Source organism: Myripristis murdjan, chromosome 2, assembly GCF_902150065.1.
Source record: "Myripristis murdjan chromosome 2, fMyrMur1.1, whole genome shotgun sequence".
Taxonomy (NCBI): domain Eukaryota; kingdom Metazoa; phylum Chordata; class Actinopteri; order Holocentriformes; family Holocentridae; genus Myripristis; species Myripristis murdjan.
The window spans coordinates 2,356,891-2,380,992 of NC_043981.1; the positions used below are offsets into that span (position 1 = coordinate 2,356,891).

Sequence of the window (24,102 nt, forward strand, 5' to 3'; positions counted from 1 at the left end):
TGATGTTAGCTCAAAACAGCTGAGGGAGGCATTTTTTTTCAAAATGGTAGGCTTGGGGTAATTTGTGCCAAAGGGCCTGGGGTAAGTTGTGCCAGTGGCACATCTTGTGATTTTATACTATATATTACTTTCTTGTATTTTATTGTTATTGTACATTGTCTTCTTACCTTTGATTACTAAAACTATTCAGATTCAGATGAAGATGATTTGCAGGTGCTCATTTTGGAATTTTTATTTTGTTCTGGGCAGGGGCGCCGCCAGAGATTTTGGGCCCCATGAAAAGAAATCTTATTGGGCCCTTGTATAGCCGGCCAATAGGCAAACCTTTTTATTTCAGGCCTGTCGAGGGCCCCCTCCCACATTGTGGCCCTGGGTAATCAGTCCCACTTTTCCCCCCACTACGACGCCCCTGGTTCTGGGTATGTGTTCATGTGGCGCTAGGCCTTGTTATAGAAAAGTGGCCTGTGATCTTGTTAAAATAATAAATAAATGTTAAATAAATATTTTTGTATTGAATTTGTTTTGATTTTATGTAGCATTATCATTTGTGAGATTAAAATGATCTGTTTTACTTCAATTATCAATGGCACAATTTACCCCAGTGTATTCTCTCTAATGGCACAATTTACCCCGCACCGGGGGCAAGTTGTGCCACAAAACCACTTTTTTTTTTCAAAAGCTATATTTCTCAAACAGTTTATATAAGATCCAAAGTGATTGTTCCCAGGGATGCACAACATCCTAAACTATATGTGCATATTTTAGTTGGAGGCATTACTGTAATCCCCTCGCTTTAAAGGCACTTTAAGTAAATATTGGCACTACTTACCCCACTCTCCCCTAATGTTCTGCTTCTGTGGCTGACAAAGCTGTCAACAAAGCAATATTTTCCATCCAGTTTCAAGTCATCAAAACACAGCAGTGCTGCTGCTTTGAGGAAAACTAATGTGGAGGACTTTATTACAGTGATGGAATACTGGGGTGAAGAAAGTTTGAAGTCTCTGAAAGTACATTTTCATCTTGTTGTCAGTGTTTCCCACAGGTTGAGAATTACTTGTGGTGGGTGGTGCAGCATGGCATGTGACAGACAGGTTCACTGATAAACAAAAAAAGTCAAACAAAAATTTATCAAATAATCAATTTTTTGCACATTGTTTACACTGTTTATTCTGTTGTTTACACTGTTTATTCTGTTTTATCTATTTATTCTTTCTTGCACTCATTATTATTTAGCTCTTGTTTTTTTTACGCACCAGTTATATAGATTATATTTTAATTATTTACATTGCCCCACAATTCCATCTCTGTTGTAATCCGGAAGCCAAGCAACAACATTTTGTTGCAAAAAAAACTTTTTTTTTTTTTTTTTTTTTTTTTTGTGCAATGACAATAAAGGAAGTCTAAGTCTTGAGTATCTTAGGTCAACATAAATAACTATTAAGAAATAAATAACTATTTACAATTACAAATTTAAATAACTCCCTTTTATGAAGGAATGATCACTCTAAATAGCTTATATCAACATAAATAATTCTTAATAATTAACTATTTACATTGTAAAATGAATTTCACAGTTACAGTGTTTCTCTTTAACACCCTGCTTTGTGTCATAGTGCTTTTGTCATGTGCCTAGTTGCACATTTGGCATTCCCTGTTTGAACATTTGATTTTTCTTGGTTTGGAGGGAAAAAAAAACAAACACATTTCTAATGCCTGTCTGATGGGTATGCAGGTGCAGCCAGGTGCTGTCCTTTCAGCTTGTTCCTCAGGTCAGTTTGCACCTGAAACAGAAACAAACTCAGAACCATTTTGAAAGACAGTGCAACAGAAAATGTACACATCGTGCCCGCTTTCATGGGTGAAAATCTCTTCACCTGTTCTCTGCTGAGAAGTCTCGCTCACAGCTGAACTGAGAGAGAGGAGCAGGGCCGCTGCAGCCAGAGGACTCAGACCAGGCAGGATGTCTGCCCACTCACTCAGTTCACCGTTAGACTTATGAGTTATGAGTTATGTAAGTATTAACATGGAATCCTGCTTTCCAGAGAAATCACATCACTGCAGAGTTTTCATTCGGAAATCATTTTACCACATAGTTTAAAGATCATTTTTAGCACAAATGCAGAGAAATGAAAACAAGTCTTGTTTAAAATAACATATTATTTACATTACAGTAAGTATTATCAAAGTTATTTTATAGAATTACAGGAGGCAGGTATAGCCTCCTGACATCTGTGCAGGAGGATGTTTTTGAAAAATTTTACTCATGAAAATAAATCACGAATCACAGTGGGCCAAGAGAATAAAAACATTAATTAAACATAATTAAACATTATCTTAAAACAACCATGGAACAATTTTTTTTTTTTTTTTTTTAAAGAATTAGCTTAATTCATTTTTCCACGATGTTTGCGCTGTCGCCGCCGCCCTCCCCAACCACTTTTTAGTAGCATGGACAACACCTCTCTGACCAAGCATGCCAAAACACTTACATCAACTTCAATATTTATAGAGATAAGTAGGAAAATAACAGCAGACTGTATGGCTGCATGAGGATCCTGGTTCTGTTGGCGGTGATCCAGATTACACACGGCATCACACGAGCGCACGCTCACAGTGAAAGTCCACGTGTGATTTCACTGCTGCTTTAATATGCAATGGGCTTCATGGCTGATCAAAGAGGAAAAACGCATCAGTTTATCTGTTCATGTGCAGCTTTCTGATCAGTTAGTTACATAGCTAATTTATCCATACACCACTCGAGCTGCCAGTTGTGCATCTTGCTCGAGAGAAAAAAAAAAATTGAAATTCAGATTTCAGCTACTTGGGCAGGTCATAATTTACCTGGGCGGTCTGCCCAAGTAGAGTCTATGTATGGGAAGCAGTGGTAGTGGAAAGAATGGAAACCAATGTCTGGATAAAAGGAAGGGAAAATGATAAAGTACCATTGCTTGCTTTGGGAAAAGATCACTTAGGAATTGATTCGAGTACGGATGTGGGAGGGACTTACAGGTCTTGGCAGGACTATGTCTTACACTATTCCCAACAAAGTTTCTTCCTGAATGCACCTGAGTCTGGACACACTGCCCTTCCCAGTTCTGTAGCACTAGACATACTCATTCAATTGTGAAACTGTCAGTCATCATCGTTCATGCTCAAATGATGTAGTAATTAGAGGTAGGTTATTCTTAATGATGGAAATGTTTAGGTTTCAGTGCTCTGTAGCAGCAGATGTGCTGTTGTCACTGCCCAAAGCACCTCTTCCTCTGAGTTGTTCATGCCAATATGACAGCATCCATGGCAAGGGCCCGCACTATTTAGATGAATATAGCTCACTAGGAACCCACAGAACAATTTGAATTTATACCTTTATGGCCTGGGATGCATTTGTCCACATATGTTTTGTCGTGTGAACACAGACGTGTCCCCTGCCACAACCAAGGACCGCCTAGGTGATTGTGTCCTCTCCATAAGAAGACGCATGTAATCATTTCCGCGATAAGAATGTGAAATCCATAAAACATAAGTAGGACTGTGTGAAACACGGTGTGTGGCTGAACATGGCCACAGGAACAGAGGTGATTAGAACAGAGGTAGTAACAGAAGTGATGCAGTAAGTGTTTGCATACAGAGGGAGAACATGGTACCCAAACACGAGTGGTCACTCAAGACTCATGTTTTATTCCAGGTGTGAGCCAGGTGTTTCAAATGAAGACACAGTCTGGATGTATCTGCATACAAATTGCAAATGTTTGGATAAAGTCAGCGATGGTTAAGCCCTGAGCTCTTCCTCTGTAGCGGCCCCAAGGCTGCCCTGGTCGTCCTCCTGGCAGCTGCAGAGCTGGGCCAGAGAGGAGCAGCAGGGCTGCAGCCAAGGCTTCCACAATAAATTCCCTACGGACATCTGGCTCTCCACAGGCTCCAGTGAGCTCTGGTGCCGCTCCACCGCCTCTTGCATCACCGCCAGGATGGCGTGGAAGGCCGGCTCGGTGGCGGGACTCAGCGGCGTGGTCTCTGAGGGGTCCCTGGTGAGGTCAAAGAGCAGCGGCGGGTCGTGGTAGGTAACGTAGCTCTGCGTGCAAAAGCACACGTGCGTGTGAAAGCAGGCCGTCTCGTTCTCTGGGTAGAAGTTGGGGGTGAAGTAAAACGCTTTCCACACAGCAGTACCTGATGAAATACAGAGAACATCTTGAAACATCTTGATGAATACATGCAACATCTTGCCTTGAGGCACTCAGGCACATTGTTAGTTCTGCAGTCTCCCCTTTGAGCTGGGCAGGGTCTCGAACCAACACCTTCTCACTTCTCTCTGTGGTATCTACTTTAAAACAGCATCTAGCCCGAGGCTGAGCTAAAAGCACCACACACCAAGGAAAAAGCAGATGGTGAGTACGAGAAATCGTATGTTTTTCAGGAAGTAATGTGGATGCTCAGGGACACTACTCCAAACATCCATACCACCTATAGCAAATTGTGTGTACCCCAAGACACTGACAAAAAAAAAAAAAAAAAAAAAGATTTCAGACTGAAAATGTATAATACAGCCTATTTATTTATCATTTTGCTATGTCAAAAACTTGCATATTGCAGCTTTAGCAGCAGTGCCATCCCTGGACATCCAGGGGCCCTATACAAAGAATCATTTGGGGGCCCTTGTGTTTTACCATGAATCAATGTAGGTCAATGGGGGTCCACAACATGAACAACCTGTCTGACACAAGATCAGCATTCTGCTCGAACCGTTTTAATGTCTTCATTACAAAAGATCAAACCATCTTAACCATCAGAGAGCCCGTGGGTACTAGGACTTTTATTTTGAAAGGAACAAAACTGACTTTATTTCTTGTCATTTTTTATTTTTAGTGGGATTTTTTTTTTTTTTTTTTTTGTAATATGATGGTAGTTTTATGGTCATTTTCCACTTTCTAATTTCTTGGCTAATTTTCAAATTTTTTGATGTCTTACTTTTTCTTGAAATTATTTTACTGAGTCGTTTCCTGCTTGTTTCTTGCTAATTACCTAAACTCCTTTCCTCCATGTTTTTGAAAGAAATCAAGTGAAATTTCTCAGGTTTCAAAGGGTGAACTGAGCTTTCAGAGAAGAATCTGATTGGTTGTGGGGGTCCTGTATTGAGGAAGGCGGGGCCCTAGGTACTGTGCCTGATGTGCCTTGTGGCCCTGCAGCTCTGTAGGGCCTTGACAAGAAATAAGTGAATATTTGCATGTAAGAGTTCATACGCTATGTGTTGTAATGCAAATAAAGAGAACAATTGCTCAGACTTACTGTTTTGCGGGTGCCATCTGACAGCATTCAAGTAGGCGTTGCAATAATGGAAGAGGAACTCATGATTTGACCTCTTGACTTGACCTTGAAGCAAGGCCATGAGGTCACGGCCGTCTATCTCTCTGAAAAAAATTGAAGAAAAAAAAAAGTCACAGCTGCTCATTTCGCGGAATCGCAATGGCTAATCAAAGCCTTTGATCGGGGGTTATAGCTTAACGCCATCGAGAAAATCATCAGCTGACACTTGCATTGTGTAGGTCATGGCTCACACTCACTGATGGCACATTGTGTGATGAAAAAAAAAAAAAAAAAAAAAAAACCCGGTTTAGCTTTCCCTGCCTGTTCCCTTCTTAAAAAGTGACCTAGATTTCAAAGCGCAGTTGTTTTGACTGACACTTGTGGAAGCTGTGCTGTCTCACGACGGTGCCAGCTCACCTGTCCTGTGGGAGTTCTGCTCCGGTTAGCTGCACCACAGTGGGAAACACGTCCATGTTGCTGGTGGGTTCGTCTACAAGGCTGCCACCGGGGAGTTCCCCGGGCCAACTGAGAATTCCAGGCACCCGGATCCCTCCCTCCCAATTTGTTGACTTCCCTGCTGCTCAAAAGACAGGAGAGCACAAAAAAAAAAGAAATCGCACAAAGTCAGGAAAGCAGTTCTTATGCAGAGTTTCTAACTTTTAAGTCTTGTCTTGGAGGGTTCGTGGGCTGGTGACTAGACGAGCGACTCATCACTTGCTGAGACAAAAGAGCAGAGCAAATAGTGGCAGGCTTACAAAGCTCTCAGCGCTGGCTTTCAATCAGGTCTGCTGTGTCCATACGGGAGGATTACACCAAATCTGAGTGTATATTGACAGGGCTGTATGAACCCTTGTCTGGCAGCCAGTCTTAACACACCGACTTGATTTGCTGCTGACACTTTTCTTAAGGATAAACCTTCCCGGCCCAAGACGTCTGCGTCACCTCTGTGCCAGCCTTAGATGTAAAGTTAAACACGCCGGCAAAGTTCAGCATATGCAGATGACTTTTGGTCGTACCTTTATATATTCCGTTCCATCCGTGATGCACCTCCCCTCTGGCAGAGACTTCCTCCAGGTGAGCCCCCTGGTCTGAGGTCAGGTAGACCAGTGTGTTTTCTCTCAGCTGCAGCCTGTCCAAAGTCTGCATGATCTGACCTGAGATGAGAGCAGATACAGCGAAGGTGACATATAAATAATGAACGCCGCAGCAGATGGGTTTTATCGCAGTATTGGCTACAGCTTGGCTTGAGCTGCACAAAGCCCGGGGTTAACCTCGTATCTCTTCATCGGAGAGGATGAATAATGCCCTCAGGTTAAAAGAGAATGATTAAAAGTGTATTTGCACAAAAAAGCTCTGCCCTGTAGCACAAAATAATTGAACTGCAAAGATGGTACTAAGTAGAGTGCATAACTCCACCAGTGCTCTGCCATTCCCACATCACATAGTTTGACCAAATTAAACTTTTGTCAGTTCTTGCTTTTCATGCTTTTGATTGAAGGTAATGTTTTTTTTTTTTTTTGTTTAATAAACGCAAACTTGAAGCAGTTACGTGCATGTGTGTGATGTCAAACGCCACGCCCCCTTTTTGACCAATCAGCATGAAAAGTTAATCAGCTCTCTCTCACTGCAAAAAGTCAAAATCTTACCAAGATTATTTGTCTTATTTCAAGTAAAAATGTCTTATTTCTAGTCAAAATATCTCATTACATTTAAAATAAGACATGATCACCTCAGAAGTAACTTGTCTTTAGACAATTTTCACTTGTTTCCAGTGAAAATTAGCTTGAAACAAGAAACAAATTTTGCCAATGGAACAAGCAAATTTTTACGTGACACAAGTGAACAAGTAAAAATTTGCTTGTTCCATTTGCAAAATTTGTTTCTTGTTTCAAGCTAATTTTCACTTGTTTCAAGTATAAGACATTTTTACTTGAAATAAGACAAATAATCTTGGTAAGATTTTGACTTTTTGCAGTGCTGGGCAAATGATGAACCTTTCCACAAAGTTGTGTGCATATCCATTCATAACTTTCTGAGATATCCTGCTAACAAACGGACGAACAGATGGAAACGGGTGAAAACATAACTCCCATCCGAAAACCATCATAATTTATTGATTTCTTAGATTCTGAGATTTCTGACCTGCAGCATGCACGTCCTGACCTGTACTCTGTTTTGGAACAAAAACTGGTGTCAAGACCTGCCTCCAACCTACCAACCCCACATTTAGATTCAGGAACCCTACATTTGCCTCCACACAAATGATTGAGAACATTTATATGCTGTTCACTGAGCTGCCTCAGGGCCAGGGGCCAACTACCATTAGCTGCTGTAAGCACAGCCACACCACCACGTTTTTAATCTAAAATTCTGTGTCTTCTTCATAACCCTCTCTCTTTTCCAAATCCAAAATTATCTATCAAAAATCCGCCTTTTCATTGCACATACACATTTGAGCTTTCCCCCAAACACAGATGACAATTGTGAAGGCCCAAAACAAGGACGGTTGAACACTGTAATTTCAAAGCATTGAGTGTACTTTTCCAGACAGTCTCATGTGTCCCCTGGAGCTTAAATTTGCACATTGTGAATCTAAGATGGCAACAGCCTATGAGGAGCGAAACATCCAACAATGAATGTCATTTACCTTCCCAGTCCAGGCATTCACTTGATGCTCTGATCTGTATTTAAGTGTCTAAGATTGAAAGAAAACAGTAGAACCATCAATAATATTAGAGCGACTAAAGAAAGCAAGGCAGAGAGAAACAACTCCCTGCAAGAGATGAAATAAAAAACGCTCCTCGTGTCCCTGGCCCAGAATGATGTCTCCTGTGTCCCCATGTGTGACTGAGCACTGTAAAGTGTAGCTGTGAGTAAAGAAATAAGAGCCAAGAAGGAACGGAAGAAATATGTATTTTCCCATTCGGCAAGCAAAACACAAAACAATTACTCCCCTCCCCCTCAGTGCTGACACAGTACTCCTCAAGCAAAAATAATTTGGGTAATTACACGTTCATTAGGAAAACTGCCGCCTACATTCAGTCCACTGTGGTTTCACGTAGTGCCGGGGCCGTCCTTGAGACAGAACATTGATTCAGGTGGAGGGGGAACGTGCTCTTTTTCAAATCATTTCACAAAACCCCTGTAATAACAAAGGATTAGCAGACGTGCTTAAAAAAAGAAAGGAAACAAAAAAAAAAAAAAGATTTCAAGTGATGTTTGACTTTAGAACTTTTTCTGCGATTTTTGCATATACACACCCACGGAGGTTCAAGAGCTGTCAGCCTCCAATATTAGCTGCCCTTGGAATCAGCTGTCACCACCAGCATTCAGGATTTGTTCAGCCCTGCAGGCAAAATGACTGCTTGAAAAGTTAAATCCAGGACACGGAGCAATTTCACATGGATCCTTTTTGTCTAGTATGAATATGTTATAGAAGAATGATTGCTAGAATAGCTTTAGCACTAGGCAAGATTCTTTTTAATGTAGACTTAACTACACCTATCTTAGCCTAAATCTGTTCCCACCTGTTCTAAATGACATACTGTAGATTCACACTCCTGAGCATAATGCAAATCAAGTAGGCCTGATTTGCATTATGCTCAGGAACTGTAGTCCCTTTAGATCAGATGAAAACAGAGCTACAACGATACAGCCGTCTGCTAAGCAATGAAACCTCTGCACTATTGTAGGGATGGCTTTATTAGTGACTACCACTATTGGCTATTTGTCTAGTCGTCTAACTGTGCTATTTTCAAGATGGATGGCATGCCGGATGAGGCTTTGGTGCTGGACGGGCGGAGCCTGTTCCGGGCTGACAGAGCACAGGACTCCGATTCCACCAGCATGTCCACATCTCCACCAGAGGAAACAACACACTGGACCATGTCTACACCAATGTTCCTGGCAGCTACAGAGCCCTCCCTCGTCCTCATTTTGGCCAGTCAGACCACATCTCCCTGCTTCTCCTGCCTACCTACATCCAGCTGACAAAAAGGGTCAAACCAACTGTAAAAACAGTTAAAGTGTGGACAGATGAAGCTGCAGCAGCTCTACAGGACTGTTTTGAATGCACAGACCGGCAGATGTTCAAAGATGCTGCTACCCAGGAGAACCACATCGACCTTGTAGACTACACAAATGTGCTGATGTGAGAAATGCCATGTTTAATGAATCAATTAAGAAGGAACCACATTTTAATTTCGTTATACAACCTGTTGTATAATGACGAATAAACTTCCTTGTATCCCTTGTATTATTATGCCGTAGGTTTCAATATGATTTTATAATAGTCCGACTTCAGGCACAACACCAGCGGCTGTCACATCCAAAAGTTCTCAGACGACACAGCCATTGTCGGATGTGCATCACAGGAGAATGATGGGGAATATAGGGAGGTCATCACCAACTTTGTGGACTGGTGTGAACTGAACCATCTGCACATCAACACCAGCAAGACTAAAGAGATGGTGACTGACTTCTGCAGGAAGGTGCCACACATCACACCGGTGAACATCCAGGGTCGGGACATGGAGATCGTGGAGGAGTACAGATACCTGGGTGTTCACCTCAACAATAAACTGGACTGGACAAACAACACAGACGTCCTATACAGGAAGGGCCAAAGTCGTCTCCACCTGCTAAGACGACTGAGGTCCTGTGGAGTCTGTAGGACACTGTTAAAAACCTTCTGCGACTCGGTGGTGGCATCTGCAGTCTTCTATGCTGTGGTCTGCTGGGCTGTGAAGCTCTGAGAGGGACAGGAAGAGACTGGACAAACTGGTCAGGAGAGCTGGCTCTGTCTCCGACTGCCCTCTGGACACCATCGAGGACGTGGGACAGAGAAGGATGTTAGCCAAGCTGACATCAATCATCGACAACCCATCCCCCCCTGCATGAGGTGGTGGGGGCCCTAAGCAGCACCTTCAGCAGCAGACTGCTACACCCACCCTGCCAGAAGGAACGTTTCCACAGGTCCTTTATCCCCACTGCAATCAGACTGTTTAACTCCAGTACTGTTTAATGCTGCACTGTGCTGGTACACACATGCTGCTGTGATTTTGCAGACTGACTCTTGCACAGAATTACTGTTTTTCTTCTTTGCACTGTTTTTTTTAACATCCTCATATTATGTATAGTGTCCTCATTATGTATAGTGTATTATGCTGTGTATATTGTATATTGTGTCCCTTGCTTTGAATCGTCTCTCCTAATGCTGCTGCCTGCAACACCTGAATTTCCCCTATGGAGATATATAAAGTGATATCTTATCTTATGTTATGATCATACAGTAAAATTCTTTGACCGTAAGGAAAATTTAAGTCAACCATCCGTGGGAACAGAATCTTGAACCATGGTGTTGTTAGCCTTCCTCCTTAACCATTAACCCACCAAGCTCTCCCGGTGTCCATACCCTAAACATCATACACACAGCTGCCTGACTCTGGCACTCCCTTACATGTTGTGCATGCTTTGCCATGTCATGTGACTCGCAAATACCTCCTCAAATGGAGTGGTCATTCCTGATGGTTTGCATTCCTTGAGAGAAGTAGATAGAGCATGGGTATGAGATAGCACCAATCCATATATGAGAGCCATATATGAACAATGAGTGATACTGAGTGATCATAAACAAAAGAAGAATACTCATGCTACTGAGAGGGTTGCTCGAGATGCTGCCTTGACTTCAAAAATCTGTCAAAAGTAATCAGTCATTTAGCTGTAATTCACAGTGGCAAGCTCAATGTCAGAGTACAGTGTAAGCTGCCAAAGGATTTGCAGCTTGGGAACTGCTGTACAACACTCAAGTGCTGCTGCTTCCAAAGGCCATGCTTACAGATCCCACAGAGAGATGATGAGATCTGCTGGGAAAAGTGATCACCACTGATTGTAAAGAGACTCTGGCGTCACATTACAGTGAACACAAGACAAAGGGAGTATTTGTTTTATGTGTTTTGAAGAAATGCCGTGCTAACTTTAATGCGCTGTCCTTGTACAAACCTCATATACTCGAGCAAGCTACACATCAAGCCCTCTGTGGTCTAAAAAAGATCACTCATATGATGGAGTTGGTGATGGAAGAATACACGACAGATCATCCTTCATCCTCAGACAGTGATGGTGAAGAAATATCCTGTAAATGATGCTTAACCCTATAAAGCCATTTGTATCATATATGATACACGTTATCAAATAACACATTCCATTTCAGTTTAATCAATACTTGATCAAAACACTGTTGTGTACCTTTGGACACTGTTCACCCTGGACCATACCATTGGCACTTCAAGTACTATAAAATATGATAAAACAGAAAAATTGTATAAAGACATTTTTTTTTTTTTTTTTTTTTAATTTTGTTATAGGACTAAATAAAGGGTTCAATTTCAAAAAATTGGAATTTTCTGCCAATTCTTTCATAGTTCAGGCTTTATAGGGTTAAACATACCATGTTGCAATATTTATATTACAGTGCATTATATATAACTGCATATCAGTCTTTTGGTAGTTAAGCCAAAAAAAATATTGTCTATCACTAGCATTGGTTCCATCCAGTCATCAAGATGTTTCTACCTTGTCGTTGAAATCATAGCTGTTTCTGATATTCTCATATTTCATATTTTGGCTAGACTACCCGAAGAAATGCAAGTGTAGTACAAAGTTTATTCAAGTGCAAGCAATACAAATACAAAAGGATGTTTTTTGTTTTGTTTTTTTCCACAAAATGGCCTAATGAGTAAGCCTAATTGGCTGCTGAAGCGAGCATTTTGAATTGTCTAAATTGTGCTTTTTTAGTAAAGTAAAATATTCACTTTGAGCATTAACCTGGTGGATTTCATTTTTTGTGCCTTTTATATTATTATTCGCACCTGAAGAAGAGTTTATGAACACACCCTTGCAAGATTAGAAGGCAGAAATACGGTTTAAGATGTTAACTCCAGATCAACTGTTTCTCAAAACACCATAACGGGGTGAGGACTTCAAATAAAAGATTTCTTATCATATTCTCTTTTTGACTCGGACTATGGCCTTTCCGACTTTGTGCCACCAGTTGTCTCCTTTTGCTTTATGGATTCCACTTTTGTTCATTTTCAGGAATGGGAGGGGGACTAAACAGCCTGAGGGTCCAGCGTGAATTCTGGCAATAATGTTTGGTGAGACAGAATAAAGGGCTGAAAACAGCAGCATGGAAAAGCAGAGAAACTTTTCATGACGACTGGCCAGAATGGAGCGTGGCAATGGGCGTGTCCCACCACAAAAAGGCAAATAACTTTCAAACAGATTCACAAAAAAAGAGATTATTCATCCTTTCAGACTGTGAGTTCCCAGGTTAACCCGAGGCTTTGTGCAGCTCATGTCGTGCTGTAGCCCACACTGTGCAGGTGCATGGCGTTGGTGGAGGTAGGCAACTCTCCGCTGTGAGGGTTGTGTATCCTTTCCGAATTTGCATAGTGTAGGTTTAGGAATAAAATACAAAGCGTCTCCTGATTAGCAGAGAACCACCATTGTGGCCAAACAGTAAGAAGAATACCTTTAGTTTACTGTTTGTATCAGCATATAGTCCAGTAATTTTAGGCCAAAATTGGGGTCAACCTAGGACAAATTGCAAGAGAAACAAACTCAACTGATTTTGGATCCTCAGTTTGTCCTGAGTGAGGAGAAAAAAGTCCCAAGAAATCCCATTGGTGGAAAGTTTTGAAAATCACCCATTTATGACCACATATTACCAAAAAACACTGTTTTTAACACACAGGGGAAAGGGGTCCAAAATTTTACTTTCAGATATCACTATAAAAATTCACAAGTTGATTACACACACAAAGACAAGAAAAAAAGTCTATTACAAGTTCTTTGAGTTATTCTGTTTACACATGCATATCACACATTATCTGATTTGATATGCACTAATAAGGAATATAAGGAATTAATGCCAGAAGAGACATTTAAACAGTAAATTAAAAAGTTACTATATATAAAGTAACCTTGAATTAAAAGGTTACTATATAACAGTGAATTAAAAGGTTACTATATATATAGTAACCTTTTAATTCACTGTTTAAATGTCTGTTCTGGCATTTAGTCCTTATATTCCTTATTAGCACATATCAAATCAGATAATGTGTGATATGCATGTATAAACAAAATAATTCAAAGAACTTGTAATTGACTTTTTTTCTTGTCTTTGTGTGTGTAATCATCTTGTGAATTTTTATAGTGATATCTGAAAGTAAAATTTTGGACCCCTTTCCCCTGTGTGTTAAAAACAGTGTTTTTTGGTAATATGTGGTCATAAATAGGTGATGTTCAAAACTTTCCACCAATGGGATTTCTTGGGACTTTTTTCTCCTCACTCAGGACAAACTGAGGATACAAAATCAGTTGAGTTTGCTTCTCTTGCAATTTGTCCTAGGTTTTTTCATAAAATGACTGGAATAATATTGAAGTTCCTAGACTCATCACTACCTCTCACTGCCATTTCAGGCTGCCAGTATACAAACTGCCCAGTGCAGCCTCAAAATCAAAGCCAGCTATGTCCCCATGAAGGACATTTTACTGGGCTACCATTCAGAAATTCCTATAGAGCTGCATGCACTAAAAACCATAAGCGTTGTAATTGAAGCAAATAGGATTTCAAATAAACCTGGACCATCTGCTTCCATCCAAAGTATGATCAATTCCTCTGTGTAAAGGGATTCAGCTCCTGAATGTGGCAGTTTGTGTACAGTAATGATGGATCCTCTTAACTGAAACCAAAACAACAAGCTAATCTTGGATCACAGGTCACAGTATGTGTGTTTGCCACAGTAAAAGGGCGGCTTGCTAACAGGATGACTAAAGAGTAAAAACAGAGAGGCCAGGCCGGGTCCACTCCTCTGAAAAGCAAACGAATGAATTAAATAAAGCACGGCTTACCTACACTCCAGTCCACCTCATGAACGGCATCGCCATAGATACCGTGGCGGCTTGTCCCTCTAAACGGTGCAGAAGCAAACAGGGCCGTGTGCACCTGGACGAAGGAGAAGAAGAGCAGGAACGGCCTCGCTGAGTTCCTGGAAAAATATAAAACCTTGTTCAGTTACCTGTATTAAAATAAGTCCAGTGCATTTAACGGTGTTCTTGTAAATTGACATTTAAGGTCGAAAAAAAAAAGATATAATGGGAAATGATTTACTGGCAAAAACATAGAGGTTGAAACTGCCCTATTATTTGAAGAAGCACTTTTTTGTTGTCTCTAAATATGCATTCCTAATAAGCAAAAGTGCTATGTGTTGCACTTTAACAATCAATCATAAGCACATTCATTTAGAGACATTAGTATAATTACTGTAAACAAATTAGACCATTGCCGAAAAGACTGGCAGCCTCTGCGGGGCCTCTGCACAAAATTTTACACTATGTGCCACCAAGTTAGATTTCTGCAGGAAATCTGGTGTACTGCTGTGAGGCAGAAGCGGATACTTCTTTAGAGCACAGTGCAGATGGTGAAGGGAGTGAGAAGCTGACAGAAAAATCACTTCCATCTTTTTTTTTATTCTCTTCAGGGTGCAATGGGATTATGGGAAAATATGGTTTACGTTTTGTGACACACCGGCACTAGCAATGCTACGGCAATGAGATAAAGACTTGATGGTGGATACATCAAGGTACTGTATCACAATTAAGTTGACCCACATTTTTTTAATTACGCAATGATTCCTGAGGTCGGGAACTGCCTTCATTCCCAGGGGAAGATTTGATCGCCTGATTGGCCAGTCAACAAATTATTCGATGACGCCTTCTCATGGCGCGGTGAGAAGTAAACAAACATGGCAGCGCCTATGAAGAGTTACTGTCAGCAGCTAAATGTGGAAATTTCTTCTGTTCTTGAGAAATGTTACATCGATAAATTAGAAGACAAACAATGAGCCAGTGTGAAAGTTGCTGTTGCTGTGGCGCCGTAATTAGTTAACCTATGATTAGTTTAATGCTGACCAATGGGCTTAGTCCATTGGTGGGACAGCCACTGACTTTGGTAAATCATCTCTGATAGAGACATGACCAGAAACTGAATCCAGCTGGATTCATGGGGCTTGGAAACCGGCCGACTGCTTTTCTGCTTTGAGTCACAGTGAAGCCACACGGCTCATGAAACCGTAATGTACCTTTCTAAGAAGTCCACCGCTTCACGAGTCATCCGCTGCGTTAGGTTTTCAGAGACGAATGGCTGCTCCACCACACTGTGGTTCCTCAGGAGTACACAGTTGAAGTTGGGGTAAGTTTTGACAAACGCTTTAAAAAGAGCCGCGGCCACGGACAGCAGCAAAACCAGGTTAAGAATCAGCCTTCTGCGAATGGTGACCACACCCCAGGAATGGAGTAAGGCCACAGTGACCAGGCCAATGCCCAGTGTTCTGTATGGTACGTATTTGTATATCTGGAACACTGTGCCTTGGCCCTGCTGGCAGTCCCGCATGTTGGTCATTGAGATACCATAGAAGTGGTCAAAACCATGGGTGCTTGGGTGGTGGCAATGATCATCACTGCTCTCACAGTTAAGTCCAAGGTGCCATTTTCCTGAAAAAAGAAACAAAACACCAGAATTATTTGATAGAAAGCTTTTAAAACAAAGTGACAAGAGAAATATACCTTTTTAAAGTTACACTCAGACAGATTTTTTTTTTTGTACTGATACACTTGTCTTACCAGTGTACATTCTCTTCAACAAAGAGGAACATCTCATCCCTACTAATTATTATGAGTTGTAAAATAGAGTAAAATAGAGTTGCTCTGTAGCGCATATTCAGAACTGAGATAAGCTGGTGTAGTGCAGATTTATCCATAACATGTGGGTCAACAGTCAGACTCCAGCATTGTCAGTGCACTGAAGCACTTCCGAGGCGCCTGCAGCAGCTCCATGTGTGGAGCTGAAATTCTCCAGCATCTCTGGGATTCCGACTCACAGCATATGTACCCTTCTTAGTCCAGTCATTTTATGAACAAACCTAGGACAAATTGCAAGAGAAAAAAACTCAACTGATTTTGGATCCTCAGTTTGTCCTGAGTGAGGGGAAAAAAAGTCCCAAGGAATCCCATTGGTGGAAAGTTTTGAAAATCACGTATTTATGACCACATATTACCAAAAAACACTGTTTTTAACACACAGGGGAAAGGGTTCAAAATTTGTTTTCAGATATCACTATAAAAATTCACAAGTTGATTACACACACAAAGACAAGAAAAAAAGTCAATTACAAGTTCTTTGAATTATTCTGTTTACACATGCATATCACACATTATCTGATTTGATATGCGCTAATAAGGAATATGAGGAATAAATGCCAGAACAGATATTTAAACAGTGAATTAAAAGGTTACTATATATATTATATATATAGTAACCTTTTAATTCACTGTTATATAGTAACCTTTTAATTCAAGGTTACTATATACCGTATATAGTAACCTTTTAATTCACTGTTTAAATGTCTCTTCTGGCATTTATTCCTCATATTCCTTATTACGCATATCAAATCAGATAATGTGTGATATGCATGTGAAAACAGAATAATTCAAAGAACTGGTAATTGACTTTTTTTCTTGTCTTTGTGTGTGTAATCAACTTGTGAATTTTTATAGTGATATCTGAAAGTAAAATTTGGAACCCCTTTCCCCTGTGTGTTAAAAACAGTGTTTTTTGGTAATATATGGTCATAAATACATGATTTTCAAAACTTTCCACCAATGGGATTTCTTGGGACTTTTTTTCCCTCACTCAGGACAAACTGAGGATACAAAATCAGTTGAGTTTGCTTCTCTTGCAATTTGTCCTAGGTTGACCCCAATTTTGGCCTAAAATTACTGGACTATCGACTTTGATGTCAACTTTGGAGAAAAGGTGTCTCAAGTGCAACAGCCACTGTGATAAAGGCTGCGTTAAATACCACTATGACGGCAGCTTCGTTGCATTTGGCCTAATTGAATGATTGAGTCACATTGAGAGACACATTGAGGTGCATCCAACAACTAAAACCCCTTTAGACCCCTCTCATCTTCATACATCTACGTTTCATTTAACTGATGAAATCAATAAAGAATGACAAGTTTACACTGGATTCACTTGCCTCATCTGTTTCACGAAAAGAGCCGGTGGCCCTAATGTTCTGTCCACACAGTGTACCCAGTGTGACCATCTGACTTAAGCACACAGTAAGTGTTCAATTTGAAATGGACGCCTTAAAACTGCCTCCACCGTGAGCGTGGCGGCAGCGACTCGGCAATTTGTAAAATGCAGGATAATTACAGTGCACCTATAAGAGCGGTCTCATAGCCCTGTTGTTTGGCAATCTTGGCAAAGGTAAGCTCTTGGCTGGGAAGACCTCCAGATGCTGCAGAGACTATGAAGACGCCAACTGTTCCATGACCGACCATGCCTGTTCCAAGAGGGAAAAGCGGACAAAAATCAATTAGCTTTACTTAACGAGCACATTACCACATATAGGAGGAATATGATTAGGTATACCTGCTGCACAAATTATGCAGAGACGACTCACATGCTGAGGATATATGGGGACCAGCGGTAAGATGCTCCCGTTAAGAGCTATGCTTATTTTCTGTCTAAAATTGTTTGAATCTTAATTATGGTGTTAATGTGCACATTTCGTGGGTAATTATATCATAATAATCACCAACCTTGTTGTTCTGTTTCGAAATGTTAGATTTGTTAAGGGGGCATCTTACCCTCCTCCCCAAGGTGACTCTCACCCCACTTATACAAGCTTGATATTTTTGTCTCCGTTTAGATAGATAGATAGATAGATAGATAGATAGATTACTTTATTAATCCCCAAGGGGAAATTTAAAATGTCACAAGCAGCAGCAAGGAAAAAGAAATACATGACAATGGAGAGAAAAACAACACAAACACAAAATCATGGGACACAGAAGTGAAAATACATAAAAGCACACAGTGATAATGGATAATAAATATATTGATAAAATATGCGTGTAAAAAAGTTAAGTTAAAAGAGTTAAAAGTGCTGGGTTCAGGGTGCTTATGTGAATGAATCAGAAGTTTATTCTACTCCGATTTCTCTTTAAACTCAGTGATATGGAATATCCAGTAGAATGCAAATATTGACAGGTCATGCCAAAACCTAGACCTATTTAGACCAGGATGATCACAGTGTCTAAAGCCGGGCATACACTGCACATTTTGAGTTTTTGACCTGATTTTAGAGCTGCATGACTCATTTTAGAGTTGGGTCAAATTTCAGCTTCCCTGGCCGTAGTCTGCCGTGCAGCGTACAGAGGGGACCGAGGGCCGATCATCACCCGATCAGCCGCTCCTGAGCACCGATCGGACGGTCGGATGAATTTCTGACGACAGAAATCTTGGCCGGCCGTCATCAGCCTCTCGCACAGTTGAGGCGAGAGTCACAAGTCGATTTCCCAAAGTCAGCGCCTTTTTTTTTTCCTCCTCGCTGCACCTGTGCATCGAACACCCAGCCTCTGAAAACAGCAGGAAGTTCATTCAAGGCATCTTGTAGCTGACAGTCTGCAGTTTCATCACATTCTGGATTTGAAGCAAAAGTAATCCAAGTAATCCAGCAGGAGCCTAGAGTGAAATGTGTCCCTCATTTCCCAACACGAAAAACACCTTTTCCCTGTAATTTTCGGTTTATACAAGTGATCTGCTAGGGCAACCGACTGACAGCTCTACGTGTGTGTGTGTGTGTGTGTGTGTGTGTGTGTATGAGAGCAAGTGCACATATGCCTTGCAGCTGAGCATAACAGTCAGCGCTTTCAAACAAAACTTTAGTAATTGGCAATTGTCAACAGGCAGAGCAGTGTGCAGAGCCAGAGAGGCGCTTCATTTGGTGTTTTTGCTGTGCACCCGGGTCGGGGCCTGACTATCAGAGCGTACAGTGTGAGCATATCAAGTGTGAGCGCAGACGCTTTACTCATACAGCGTGAGTGGAAATTAAACAACAAGTTTTCTTGTACAGTGTTGCCTGGCTTTAGACAGCTCAGTCAAACTACGTAACTAGTTATGCCACTTTAATATTAATAAGCACAAGTGCAGATTAGATGTGTACACAGAAAATATAATAATCTTTATGAACTGAATGTATAGTTAACACAACTTCACTATAGTTTTACTTCGATCCAATCTAATTGGTGGCTCATTTTAGGGTGGCAACTCTCCTCAGATGGTCAACTTTCACATTTTAAACTGCCAAAACAAAAAAAAGTTGTTGTTTAAACCAGTGGCGGATACAGAACATGGCTAATGGGTGGGCCTAAAAAATTCTGGATGGGCCTGTTATTTCATTTTGTTTATTTTTTTAGATAGACATGTATAAAATGATATGATGAAAGAAAAAAAAAACCTCTCGGTAAACGAGCCGAGAGGTTGTAAACAAGCATAAAATAAACGTTGGAAAAAGGACATTAAAACATTTATTTAGTTAGTTAGTTATTTTTTGGTTTTGAATCTGATAGGGTGGGCAAGCTGTCAATCTGGGTGGGCCTACGCCCATCCAGGCCCACCTGTAGATCTGCCTCAGGTTTAAAAACTGGTTAGTTCATTCAAACCAACAGATTTCTCTCCCTTTCATGTGCTTGTTATCTATCTATCTACATACATTCACACACACAGACACACACACACACACACACAAACATATACACATATATACATAAACATATACATAGATCTGTGTTCAATAAACACAGATCTTATTTTTTTAGTTGTAGAAAAGTGGGTGGAGACAGAATCGGAGCTGGAATTTGACGACAAAGAAAGAAAAGAGGTGAAAAACAGCAAAATGGTTAGATTCAAGATTGTTAACAGGTTCTGAAATCGCTTTGTGTACGTCTCAGGCAGGATCAAAACAGGCTGCCTTGTGTTCAATAATTAACCAACCAAATAAGAAGGCTGCCACTGGGGAGGGACACAAAGACCCGTCCCACGCGACGCTGCTTAATGGTTCGATTGCTGGATGAGGACTCAGCGGTTTGTTTCTTTTCCCTGTGGATCCTGACCCAGTCAAACCATTAAGCTCCATGTCACTCAGTGAGGCCTTCTGCCAAAGCTCCCAAGGGCAGAGTTAAGTTGGCGGCTCTAAACTGGCCTGATCGTATCGGGTAGCGTCCGGTGAGGAAGGCCGCCCTGCTGGGCGTGCAGAGGGGCGCCGCGGCGATGTGGTGTGTCAGCCTCACCCCGTCCTGGGCCAAGCGGTCGATATTGGGGGTCCTGCAAGCACAATAAATCATCAGCACTGTTCTAACACAGGGGATACGCAGGCGTCAGGATACTAAATTTAATGCTTTTTAAGACCTTTTTAGCGTTATCGAGAATTTAATGTAAGAGCAATTTATCATCCACAATAAAGAAACAAAAGTCTGTCAAAAACAGCCTACTTCCAGCTGACCAGAGCTAATGAAAGTTCTCAAACTATAAATGAGCGGAATAAGAAAAGGGACACCAGGAAATTAAATGTTTAAGGACATGATCTCCAACATGCCTGGCATATTGTATTAGCCCTGTTCTGCATTCACCTAAGAGTGGAGATGCATGCTGATGAAACTCTGTGATTGGCTGCTAATGTAAAACAGCACAAGCAAATCAAAGCCCACTGCAGGCCCCATTCATACCTTTTAGAACTGTCTTACTTCATTTGCTCTACTTTAAAGCTCCGCCTCAACTAAACGCCACAGAATGTAAAGACTCTGCCTGCAGGACCATCAAGGTACGCCATATTAGGTTTGCCGTCATTTTTCGTTAGTTTAGTCTCAAACGCCTCTCCTCCAAAAGGCGTTTTCATTGTGATGTGATTTATCGGACGACAGCCATAAACCACATGCCAAGCTGTTCTGGATTTCCTTGGCCTCCCCTGCACACTCTTCCGCTATCAATGCCTCTTTCAAGTCTTATTGTAATGTGTGACTGATTAGATAAACAATGTGAAATCAAATGCATTTTAAAAGGCCCAGTTTGCGGAGTGACGGCTCCACTTTGCTTATTCCTGTCCCACGCAATAACCCACCACAAAGCGACATGCTTGTTACGGTTGCCTTGTATGTAAATTCACTAACGATGGAAATCAACTGCCTGCCAGGCGCACACTTAAACATATCTAATAGCCTGGAGGCAACATTGCCGGCGTTTCAGGTTTTTCCATTCATCTGAATCAATCAAGCCCCCCTAACCCGCAGTAATGTCACAAAATATGCTCAAGCTGTCACACTCCACACGGCCCCGTGAAAGCACGGTGGCGTGTAAACCGCTCTAGTTTGCACCTCAAGGTTGTGTTGCCGTAGCAGCCCAGGTCCCCAATTCCCAGGTCATCCACCATCATCAGGACAAAATTGGGCTTGCTGTTTTGCAGAGGAGAGACGCAGCTTGGCCCCAAAAGCAGCAGCAGCAGCAGCAGCAGCAGCAGCAGATGGGATGTGGACTTCATTTTGTCAGATGGGGGAAACACTGAAGGATAGAAAACAAACAGATCAATCACACTGCTGATAACTTTTACATTTTTATGCCGCAGCTTTTGGTTTCTCCTGGTGTGCAATGAGGACCAATCAAGTCTACCAGGCTGTCATGCCTAGACAGTGCACTGAAAAAATGTACTAGGACTTAAACCATGGATTTTGCATTAACTTTGGTTACTAATGAACACTGGATAAGACGTGTGTGAACCGTTTAGCATACCCACAGTTTGGTTTATGTTGTGGTTTTTGTGTGAAAGTTCAATTTCACTACCACTTCCCAATGTTCTGACTTATTCACAAAAATAAGACAAATAATCTTTCCAAAGCAAAAGTCTGCTCAGAATATTTAGGCTAAAACTAACATAAAAATACTTGTAGTATATTCATTTATTCATCAGCTTGGTTGTTTTACAGTTTGTTTTTACACCCCTAACATATACATATACGTGTATATACACTCATTGACCACTTTATTAAGTCCTCCTGTACTATCTGTTACAATCTAATCCAACTGTTGTGCCATAAAGTTTCCTTTCCTGCTGCCTATAGTACTCAGGTTTTCTTGTTGTCACAGTAATAGAGGTGCTCATTCACTTCTATGTTTGGCATTGAGCTCATAGTTAGTGCTGCTGTTGGACTGGCCTGCATTTTACTGACAGCTGTTTCCACTATTCTGTCCCCTCTCATGCATGTAAATAAGGAGGGACAAAAAATTAGAAACATCTACCAATATAATGTAGTCCAGTAGCAGACCTCTGCAAACTACAACCTCAATAATAAACACATAATTAAACTGACACATTCTGTACAATGTCAACACAAACTGAACATTATAAATTTTGTTAAAAGGTAGAATTTATGGCAGAGCTGCTGCATTAAACTGCATTGTATTGTACAGGTGTACCTGTCCAATTTAATGCATATATATGGAAAAAGTCCTGATGAGGAAATTGTAATGGTAAAGAAGTCATGCTCAAAAAGTAAAACCTATTCATTCCACCCATCCCACCTATTCATTTGTACAACATAACTGTCTAATCTGCCTGGGCATATTTACCTCTCTATGCGTTAATGTGTCCATTCAGCATTTACAACTAAGCAATAAACAAAAAGCATTTCATCATCATTAAACAAAACAATAACAATCATCTTAAAGTTAAACCACTTTTTTTTTTTTTGCACTTACTCTTAAACTGGTTTCAGTCTGGACTTGGTCTGAGGCTACTGCAGAGTTTCACCACACAAACTGAGATCCATGCAGACTCTTCATGTGGCAGCAGCGCCAGGCTTTTTCAAATCACATGTCTATGAGGCAAAACATTGCTTATATGTTACCAGGAAGTGCATTAAGTTCATTTAGATGTTCCTGCAGCAGGTAGGGTAGCTTTTAACTGAACATTGCTCTGAGTGTGTCCAAGGGTGGTTCTGTTATTTTTTAATACAATAATGATCAGGAAATATCTGGAGGCTGTATTTAGAACAAAATCAAACAGTGCCAGTATTGTTTCTAAGCTAGTTTGGTGACCTACATCGTATCATTTATTACATAGTCTAAATAATATCATGTCACGCATCAGCTGTTGCTCCATTTTGTCCTGTCGGGAATATAAAGGTGTTTAGCTTGTCAGTTTTGGTGGTAAATGAGTGCACATACAAGGACTTTCCTCTTGAATAATGTAGTGGACCGTCACATTCACAGTCAGCAGGAAGGTTAACGTTAGCCTAGCTGGCTGCCGTTAGATGTTTAAAGCCTGTGTCGCTCCAGTTCAACTTACCGTTTGCTATTCTGACAAATATTCATCCTGGAAAATCCTCACTGCTCATGCTACTACCTACATCTGCCGTAAGGTTTCTGTTTCAATAGTACCAACTCAACCGAAGCCAAAATAAAATATTACTTCCGGTGTGAACTTTCAAAAAGAAACCTGGTATAACGCTCATGCAATCGAGAAGTGAAAATGAGTAGTATATTGAAGGATGAATTTGTATTAATTTCAACGAAAATGTTGCATAAAAGAAAAAAGTTTTATTTATGCATTCTAAAACTTAAAGAAAAATCGTTTTGTGTTTTCTTTTTTTGTAATTTTTAAAAGCGGCGAATTTTAGCGCTCTTCTTTTGAAGGAAACATCACCTGCTTCCGGTTTCACTCTAGCTACGTCGTTCAACTTGACGCCCTCAGATGTTATTATGCATCCAGGCTGATCTGGCTGTATTTCATTGTTTGATAAAGTCCCGTTTCAGGCGTGGTTTCCTCACGACTCTTATGTAATTAATAAGCAAGCATGTAGCTGGATGATATGTACTTGGTAATGAATACATAGCCATATAGC

At 40.9% G+C, this 24,102-nt stretch overlaps 1 protein-coding gene across 2 annotated transcripts; it reads right to left on the bottom strand.

Moving 5' to 3' along the window:
- Window positions 1–3,151: 3,151 nt before the first annotated feature.
- sts (steroid sulfatase (microsomal), isozyme S) lies at window positions 3,152–23,652 on the bottom strand. Of its 2 annotated transcripts, XM_030066732.1 has the most exons (11): window positions 23,547–23,652; window positions 22,958–23,076; window positions 21,580–21,763; window positions 20,412–20,533; window positions 17,586–17,708; window positions 15,441–15,852; window positions 14,212–14,348; window positions 6,315–6,452; window positions 5,716–5,875; window positions 5,281–5,402; window positions 3,152–4,164 (listed from the first exon to the last, which is right to left on the bottom strand). In XM_030066732.1, coding segments are annotated over exons 2-11 (1,794 nt in total). In that variant the 5' UTR covers window positions 22,959–23,076; window positions 23,547–23,652; the 3' UTR covers window positions 3,152–3,769. The 2 variants fall into 2 exon arrangements, with proteins under 2 accessions (XP_029922592.1, XP_029922601.1); XM_030066741.1 differs by lacking the exon at window positions 22,958–23,076 and having other exon boundaries at window positions 23,547–23,647.
- Between the last annotated feature and the right edge of the window lie 450 nt (window positions 23,653–24,102).

What these genes read in the sequence shown, in the direction of transcription:
- sts (XM_030066732.1), bottom strand. An exon ending in TACGGCAACACAACCTTGAG is followed by an intron (nt 20,534 to 21,579) that starts GTGCAAACTAGA and finishes TTGTGCTTGCAG; the next exon opens with GACCCCCAATATCGACCGCT. An exon ending in GCAGAACTCCCACAGGACAG is followed by an intron (nt 5,403 to 5,715) that starts GTGAGCTGGCAC and finishes AATTTTTTTCAG; the next exon opens with AGAGATAGACGGCCGTGACC.